At 40.2% G+C, this 9,441-nt stretch overlaps 1 protein-coding gene across 1 annotated transcript; it reads right to left on the reverse strand.

The window, feature by feature from the left end:
* Nucleotides 1-3,085: 3,085 nt before the first annotated feature.
* On the reverse strand, nucleotides 3,086-9,430 carry LOC138976288 (translocon-associated protein subunit beta-like). Its single transcript, XM_070349135.1, has 6 exons — nucleotides 9,299-9,430; nucleotides 7,593-7,762; nucleotides 6,851-6,949; nucleotides 6,076-6,187; nucleotides 4,279-4,356; nucleotides 3,086-3,261 (listed from the first exon to the last, which is right to left on the reverse strand). Exons 2-6 carry the CDS (start codon nucleotides 7,760-7,762, stop codon nucleotides 3,148-3,150), a joined length of 573 nt encoding a protein of 190 aa, XP_070205236.1. The 5' UTR covers nucleotides 9,299-9,430; the 3' UTR covers nucleotides 3,086-3,147.
* Nucleotides 9,431-9,441: the final 11 nt, after the last annotated feature.

Genomic DNA, 9,441 nt, shown 5'->3' on the forward strand with positions numbered 1-9,441 from the left:
GCCATTCACATTTATATTTCGTATCTCAGGAATACACACATTATTGTTGTCTCACGCGGTACCCTTGAGCTACCAGGAATCCAAATCTGTGCTGAGTGAACGGTACCCCTGAGCTTCCAGGCGTACAAAATGTGATCCTTGTCAAACTGCAATTATCCCATCAATCCAAAACACGAATGGTTGATTTTTTGAACGTTTTACTAACTGAAACAACATTTTTAAAACAATCTTTGGTTCTATACTACCCGACATAAAAAAAATTAGACAGATACATTTGAGTGCAGGTCTTTGCCGGTAATGAGACCGCTATTGTAAAACGAGTTATATGAATGGAAAGGCCAATCTTTCCCCAACCATATTCAGCAAACAGATTGAGTTCACGTAGTGTAGTGTCTATACAGAGGAACCTACAACACAGCCCCCCCCCCCCCCCCCCCCCCCGTCCCTAAACAACAAATCAAATTCGCAAAGCACGGCACGGTTCCCGCGTTAATCAGTATCGACAATTAAAAATCAGAAAAGCTAAAACGCAACCAGTTTTGCATGTCATTGGAAATAACAACCAAATATGTATCCAAAACAGTCAATTTTGTTCTCCTATGTTGTCCAACAATGACATTATGACATGTTAAACGTTGTTGGTGTCATTCCTCTCAGAAACCATAAATGGCTCTTGGGTTCAATGACTGTTCCAGACACGAGGTATATATGATGTTACAGTAAATTGTCAAAACCAGGACATTTCCCCAAACACTGGTAAATCTCAGGACTACTGTTTATACCCTGTGCTACAGAAAGATTGTACTTATTGAAGTGTGTGAGAATTTTTCATTGGAAGCGTAACTGCATTTAGAATAACCATAAAATCCCTGAAAATGTCAGTAGATTTGTAAATTTCCTGTTTCACTCAGGGATTTTGTAAATTTCCTAAATATCCAAGGAAGTTTGTACATTTCCTGGTTTGAAGGGCCAGGAAATTTGCAAATTTACTCAAAACATTTCAAGGAAAACGAGTGCTGTTTTTAATAGAATGAACTCCATTTCTTTAGTTTGGCAGCATTAAAGTCAACACACTGTCCTCTCGATCTCTCTCTCTCTCTTACACACTTTCTCTCTCTCTCTCTCTATTTCTCTGCCCATGTTTGTCACTCTCTCTTACTGTATCTGTTTCTCTCCGTCTCCCTCTTACAGGGATATGACTCAGTTCCTATTTTACCGCTTGGCGCACATCATGTTTTCTTGCCAACACACACACACCCACTACTGGGTACTCACACTACTTATAAGACTAAATCCTTGTCCAAGACCAACATCATTTTTTGTATCATGGGAGGATCCCGCCAAAATAAATGTTACGTTTGAGGGGGCTCAAAAGTGCTTTACTCAGTAATTGACTGAGGGGGCCCAGATTGTCGAGGGAGGGTCCACGGTGTGTACATGTACATTGCTGGGCTGGGGAGCTAGTGTTGAACGTTTTACATAATTTTAAAAAAATCAAATCAAATTTGAACTATTGCAAAGTTGTTGAGGACGATTGGTACAACATTATGTATGTTGTGTTGAATTACTTGTTTCCTTCTTTTGAGCCCTATACACATAAACTGTTCTCAAATAAATAGATTAGCTGTCAAATGTATCACACCAAACAAACATGCGCTCTATGTCATGTTTTCAATGATTTTAAACTCCAACTCCTACCTCACTGCACAAAACTTGACAGTGGGATACAGCGAGACCTAACCGTTGTAAGAAACATGTAATACACACGGCACACACTGACTGGCTTGAAAGGTCAGTTAGGTGCATTTTATGAGGTTTCTCTGGGGTTGACATTGACCTCGTTAGTACCAACACCATATTACTTTTTAACACAAGACAGTACAAATCATACTCCAGAACCTTAGCACTAAATAAAAGTTGATTTGATTTTCTAACTGTATTTTAAAACGTCCACCACTGCACCGCAGCCCAGCCATATTATTTTTGTGTGGTTTATTCCCCAGTTGACAGGAACCCCTATATATATGTGAGTTTGTCCACCTGTGGGTGCGTTTGTGTGCGCCTAAGAGAGAGGGAGCTCTAAGAAGTCATTTTGCACTGAAATGGCACTATGAGTGACCACTGCAAGCACCTTTTTATTTTGTTGTTTTTGTCTCTACCCACCTACCTGTTCCTGATCTGAGTTGCCATCAGTTCAGTGAAAAATAACCTGTTACTGACTGCTCTCACACACGTCCAGTGTGAGAAAGAGCACTTTTCCAAACTGATCTTGGAGATCGCAGCTTAGGGAAGCCACATAATGTCCGCCGGTTGTGCCGAGAGTACCTCATGTACTTTCTGTGGTTGAAACTGAGCCAGTTGGGCCGACCAGACTGTACAGGTTGTTGTGTGTGCTCAGGCTTCCTCGAGAGATCATTAAATTTTGTCATGTTCATGAAGTAGGGAAATGTGCAAGTCATGTACAACACTAAACTAGTTATCGTTGGTCTATATGGTGTGTGTGCTACCACCACTACTGTGCAAGATGGCAAAATCAAAGTTATCTTTTTCTGGATAACTAATGATTTTTCTGTTAACTTAGATTTTAAAAAAGGGGGCCATTTTTGCCCATTATCATTTTTATCAGCAAAACATGGTCTTCCTGAAATGCAGCGCGTTCAGTATCATGCAGTGAGTTTGAATAAATGTATTAATTTTGTTTCACACCACTTGTTTGTGTGTACTGTAGTCTTCAATTTTGCTTTTGCACATTCAATTTTGAGTAGCGGCTGGTATTCAACCCACTGAGTAAACACTAGCATTCATGAAAAATCAGGCTGTATGTTGCATATGGTGGGTAAATAATCTGTCTTCTTTCTCTGTGTGTAGACAGGTAGTTTTAAGAGTTATGAACACCTTTTCTGTACACTAAGAATTCACACCAAGTTTTCCATATGCTTATTTTCTCGGCTTAATTTTAAGCCAGGTGTCCTAAAATGTATGCAACCTACTTGTGCCATTTGTGTGTTTTCTGTGCAATATTCCACACACACCAGCATCACTTCCATACATAGCCTCACACAGACTGTAAACAAAACCGATCACATACAAACAGACATTTTTATTTGTAAATCAAAATTGGAAAAAGCTTGCACACAACAGTCACAATTAGTTTCCCTTCTTAGATTTTGGTGTGTCGTACTTGGTCTTGGAACCGAACCACAGCAGGAAGGGAATGCCCAGAGATGGCAGAGTCATGATGGCGAACACCAGCCAGTCCAACTGAAAAAACATCATACAAATAGAATATCATCCAGTGTTAATACAGTCAAACCTGACTATAACAATCACTCAAGGAACCAACCAAAAGTGGTTGTTATCGACAGGTGGATGCTATGGACGGGGTTCCCCTCTCGGCAAACCTCCTAGCTCAGTTTGATGCTCATGTATACGATAAAACGTCTCAAACCAAGTGAGAGGGACAGAGACGGAGAGAGAGTACTGACGGATGAAAATCAAAACAGTTAACAGAAAATCACCACCTCAAACTGGTTGCGTTCAAATGACATGACAATTGGAAACCATAACAAAGTCATCTTGAACGAAAGAAATGAAATTGAAAATAACGAGTCTGTTTTCTTTTGAATTTGTCTTTCATCTTATCCACAAGTTTTGCAGGCAGATCGTCGCTAAGAGAACTGGGTTATGCACTTGTAACATTTTACGATGAACAGCAATTAACAATACACATGCTTAGCAGGATGCAGTTAGTAAAAGAAATTTAATAACAGGGTCCGAACAGTATTTCGCCTCTAAAATGTTCAACTTTTTTAAAGACCTGAAAAGACCCTTAACAAAAAATAAAACCGCATTCAACAACAATATCAGCCACAAGCATGCATGTTTGTTTTACTGATTGTTGAATTTGATTTCTTTTCAATCTAAAATGTTCAATAACTAGTGTTTCACAAAAAAGGTTGTACATTCACACCTGGAACACACGCTATGAAAATTAATCAATTTCAGTCACACAGCATATTTTACAAACCCAGGTCAAGTTTAACAAACTTAGAAAGGGGGAGTCATTTTATGTTCAATTTAAAAAAAAGTTATAAACCGTGCAAACCTTGAATGGTTAATACAATTAGTTTGTTGTTGAAGAAGAACCATTTTACCTTGTGGTTGGTTCTTTAGACAATCTTTGATAAAAGTAGAAGTCACCTCTACCCAGTGTTAAGTCTTGAATAAAGACAATAATTCCACTCTACCATAAGTATGTAGTAGTAAGTAACTTTTTACCACATGAGGGGAGAATCGCCTGTCAAATTCCTTCAGTGGCACAATACCCCCTTCACCTGGGGAACTGCTGTAGCCAAGCTGAAACACACAACAGAGATAACCTTTATGCTTGTACCGTTTTTCTTAGGTTGTATGTTCAGAAGTGGTGTTGCTATGTGTACAACTACCCTTTTAACTGCGTGAGACCTGTATGTTCAGAAAAATGGAAGTTCCTTCTAGCATAACAAAACATTCTCTCAGCAGGCTTTACAACAACAACAAAATTTCCTGAAAAGTATTTTAGGCTACAAACCGTTCCAGACTCTGTTAATCAAGTTGGACTGTGCTACGCTCAGACCTGCCAACTCTTGTGAAGCCTCAAGTGTAGTGATTTAGAATTTGTTTGGAATCTGCAACGTAGCAAATAAGTGAAGCATTTTCTAAAATGTGTTCCTCCATCCGCAATTATGCCATCTTGCACAAGAATAGACATTTTCAATAAAGTTTCACTAGTACAGTGAAGTCCGGATGTAGTGATAGCCCTCGGGACCAAATTTTTTTATCACTACATCCGGACTATCATTACACCAGGACGTCCGGTTATAGTGATATTTTTGTAGGTTTTATCACTACATCCGGACGTCCGGTTATAGTGATATTTTTGTAGGTTTTATCACTACATCCGGACGTCCGGTTATAGTGATATTTTTGTAGGTTTTATTACTACATCCGGCCAATCGCTTGTAGTTGTAGTGATATCTTCAAAGCTTTTATTGCTACATGCGGCGGCACATTTGGTAAACTAGCCTCAAGGCAGTAACAAGGTGATTTTGGAACCACTATTGATTTCGTTTTGTGACGTTTCTTCTGTCGTCTTTGTCAGGCTTGCAAATGTCCTGTGTTAACCTACCCCCGTCCTGGCAGTTCAACAGCCGGTGTGTGTGTGTGCGTGTGTGTGTTTTAGAGAGAGAGAGAGAGAGAGAGAGAGAGAGAGAGAGAGAAGGGCCACTTAGAAATAAGGGTTAAATGAAAAATTGTCAGATCAATTTTCCGCTTCAGGGTAAGCACAGTGCGTGGCTGGCTTTTGCTCGCCATTTTGATAAAGGGAGATTACTCTCGAACATTATCACTACAGCCGGACTTTAGCTTCCCCGGGACTTGAAAATAGTATCACTACAAGCGGACTATCACTATATCCGGACTGAAAAATATCACTACAGTACAACAGGAGTAAGTTAACAAAGAACATGAACAACTGGGACCGGGACCCAGAAATTCTATTACTACAGCCGGACTATCACTATATGGGTCTATCACTACAGCCGGACTTCACTGTATACAGAAAGATGAAATGCCTATTACTATTAGAGCGTATCTGCAGGCCCCTTATCTGTGCAGACAATGTTTTACGACTCATTTTGTGACCGCTACACGGAGTGGGAAGCAGAAATGAGTACCAAGACTCTTAAACAAGAGGAACTGTTGCAGGTTTGAAATTATTTGATTAAGCGTAGCAATCTTAAGCTTGGCAATTGCTCTTAAAAAGTAGCATGCTACGCTGAAAGCGTAGTAGTTGACAGCTCTGTTAAAGCTCAAGTATTGCATAAGTAGATCATTGGTAAAGCTTTTCTTTAGCACCACACACTGTAGCATAGCCTGATATACAATTACACCAATGAAGCAAAAAGTCCAAATTTTCATTCTATGGGTGAGAGCTGCAAAATGTTTGTTTTTTAAAACACCCATGTTTTCAATATCTCTTGACGTTTGAACATTTATGTAGCCCTATGAATTCCTTAGGACCATCTAGTGACTTACCTGTCTTTCAGTGGAACCTTCTGTAGGAAGGTAGCTGACCTCGGCAGATGTGAAATTGAAGTACCCAGACTTCAATGGGCGCAAAATGACGGCATGCGTCACATTTGAGCTGCTAGTTGCCACATCAAGGAAAGAAACTGATGTCAGTTATATGTGCCAAGTGCATTGGGTCTAAAATTAACGTTCAGTACAAGAAGAACAAATACTCATTTATATATATTATAACTCATCTTTCGTCACATGTGTGAAGCTTCAAAAATGCTAAAGAAATCAAGTTTACCCATTTCTCTATTTTTTTTAATATAACAAAACTCAACTGTGCCATGACCTTGAAATCTCATCTGATGGTGTGAATCAGACTTGGGCCACATCTGGACATCATCAAACCCTAGACATTTTTACAAATGTTGAAAATATTCAAGAAATTGATAATTTACCAATGTTTAATCCCAACAGGGTTCACACTGCGACCCTGAAATTTGACCAGGTGCAAGCAGGCTTGAGTCATGTCTGGAGGTGATCAACCCTAGAAGTATGCAACATTTTACATGTCTAGCTTCAATTACATCCGAGAAAACCTCAATTTTGTTCTCGTCAGATGAGTCAAAGGAAAGCAAAACAATCTCAAAGACATTGAAAAACACACACACAAGCAAGCTGTAGTCTGAATCTGAAACTAAATTTATTCCCCCTGTCACACACCAACTACACAGACTGACACTAGTGCCAGAACCCCAGTACGGATGCATGCTGCTCTTCGAACAAGCAAGGATACGGAGCAAGTCTTCCCCAGCTCACGCGCAGATTTCCCTGGACGACTTCAAAATCACGCTCAGGGAAGCTGTCATCTTTCAGTTGAACATCTAATGCAGAACTGTAAGCAAACACACAAAAAGTTAAATTCATTCAGTACACTGCAGTAAATCAGTGACTTAACTTAAACTGCATTTCAATCTCATGGTTACATAAAATGAAAAATAAAAATATAGGCAGCAGGAGGGCACAGGAGAGGGAAAATCTGAATATTATTGTCAGTGGGATCAAGGTTGGTGGCATCCCATAACAGAGAAGATGATGCATTCATAATTATTTAGAGTATACATTTCTCATTCTGTTTCATGCCTGTGTTCGCTGCCAATTTAATGTTTGATTTAATTCACTGTTAATGGTTTGTTGTTCCACTGGGCTCCAGTTGAATGCTACAACTTCCTTTACAAACATTTGAGAAGCCTCCACTTTACTTCTTTGTTTTGTCTACAGACCGACGAATGAACAGTGAACTGCAATCCATCAAGTCAATCACTAACACTTAGACTCAACCTAATTACGAATTTGTCATGAACTGTGAATGTTAATGCCTGCACATTTTTTCCTAAGAATCGAGCAAAGCAAATGAAACCCAATAGAAGCTAGGCACATGTATGCTTGTAAATTGTAATCCTGATCTTAGCCATTCTGTCATGCTCAGACAAAAATGAGATTTTGTACATTTTGCTGAATCTGCAAAGAGAACTCACCTCCCGCCTACATTAAAGATGCGATATTCAACTGTAAGATCTTTTCCCTCCACAAGGTACTGGTTCAGGATGTTTTTAGAAACCAGAAGCCGTGCTTCAGTCTCATCCTCAGCTCCACATGGAAGGTAACAGGCAAAAGCCAACAAAAGTGCAGCAATCCACAGCTTCATCTGCAAAATAAATGAAGTCTTAACTTGGTGCAGTTAATATTAATTTGGTCACATTCTATGATTTATAATTATATCAGTCTAGTTGTCTGTCAGTGACTGTCACAATGACTCGATCAAAGTGTTGTGACTGTGAGCGGATAAAGAAAATGTAACCATTTAGTGTTTACTGATTTAGTATTTGGTAGAGGCTACTGTTACGCCTTTTTTCAAGTCGTAATTCGACTCAGAAATTCTATAGTTACGGCATGACGTCATTTTATTGTAACCCGCTCACTGCAGGCTTTGGTTACACCTTTTCCACGAGTCGTAGTCACTCGGCCAGACTTTGATTACGGCGCGGTGAGATCCCACACTACACTCTACAGGGACATGCGGCAGTTACGGCATGACGCCAATTTACTGTCGTAGCCTGCAGGCCTACTGTAACCCGTGATCATTTGGAAGGGTAGGCCACGTTATCATTTGTATAACGATTTGTGCAATTCTTCTTCTTCTTCTGCGTTCTATGGGATTTGTGCAATAATGCATCCTTTGAACACTTGGGTGGGGGGGGGGGGGGGGGGGAGAGAGAGATGGATGGATCACCATAAAGGAAGAGAGAAAGGGTGAGAGGGAGGTTGGAGAGCGTCTGCAGGGTTCGCCACGACCGAACGTATAGCTGGACGAACGCGTTTGTTTCAAAGTCCGAGATAACTTTTTGCAACCTGTCGAAGCCGGACTTGAACGTACTTCCTACTCTCAAAACTGCTTCGCTGTGAAGTCCGCCTATCCATGACTAAAGTAAACCGGCCTGCATACGGGTAGAAACGCACAACCACTACTAATGAACTGTTGAACGCGTCTGTCCTCACTCGACCCATGCTTTAAAATGGCCGCCCAAACCGGAAGTAGAGCGCGGCCCTGGCGGGGAAATGCTTTGTGGCATAATCAAAGCAAAGAAGGGAAAAGTTACGGGCGGCGTAAGTGTAGCCACTGCGTTAGTATTTACACAAATACTATTACTACTATTATTATAGGTTGTTCAAAGCACTATATTGTTTTGTAATTCCATATCTGTCTTGGCCATTCCAAAATCCCCAAATTCTTTATGAGCAAGTCATCAATCCAATGTCATATTACTATGTGACAAGAATGCCAGATGGTGTCCAGTAGTTAATAATCATAGTAAGTAAGGGTCTCTTGGAGTAAGACTAGTCTATGACTCTCAACGTTTTAAGGCAGTAAATCATACCCCACTGACTGGGGTCGTTGATCTGAATGCCAATGAAATTAATAATACCTATCATACCACAAAACACACACACACTCAGTATGGACAAGCGTGAAATAAGCGGTACAATGAATCAGCCACGTCAACACATGAAAACTGTCATGCCGGTTACTTCGAAAAATCTCCCGGAAACACTCGCGTCTTCCAAACTGCAGTGTAAAAAATGACTATTTCAGTTGCTGATTATAAATTGTACGTTATAAGTAATGATTTTCAAGCAAGAACAACACTTGATTGTAGAAAGTCACGTTGCAGGAGACTCTTACCTTGTCACGTTGGGACGTAGGGCATGCAAGATTGTAACCGGAAGAAGATGTCCGCCTGCTATTGGGTGAAGGTCGTAAGAAAGCTGGATTGGACAGAAGGATAAGAACTGAGACACTACCACAGGATTTTAAGCTTTTGACAA

The sequence above is a fragment of the Littorina saxatilis genome, linkage group LG1, assembly GCF_037325665.1.
Source record: "Littorina saxatilis isolate snail1 linkage group LG1, US_GU_Lsax_2.0, whole genome shotgun sequence".
NCBI lineage: Eukaryota > Metazoa > Mollusca > Gastropoda > Littorinimorpha > Littorinidae > Littorina > Littorina saxatilis.

Excerpts from the sequence above, each read along its gene's own strand:
- LOC138976288 (XM_070349135.1), bottom strand. The coding sequence starts at position 7,762 with ATGAAGCTGTGGATTGCTGCACTTTTGTTGGCTTTTGCCTGTTACCTT. Across the intron at positions 6,950-7,592 it reads ATCTTTAATGTAGGCGGGAG|TTCTGCATTAGATGTTCAAC; the intron begins GTGAGTTCTCTT and ends GTTTGCTTACAG. Across the intron at positions 4,357-6,075 it reads AAGGTTCCACTGAAAGACAG|CTTGGCTACAGCAGTTCCCC; the intron begins GTAAGTCACTAG and ends TGTGTGTTTCAG.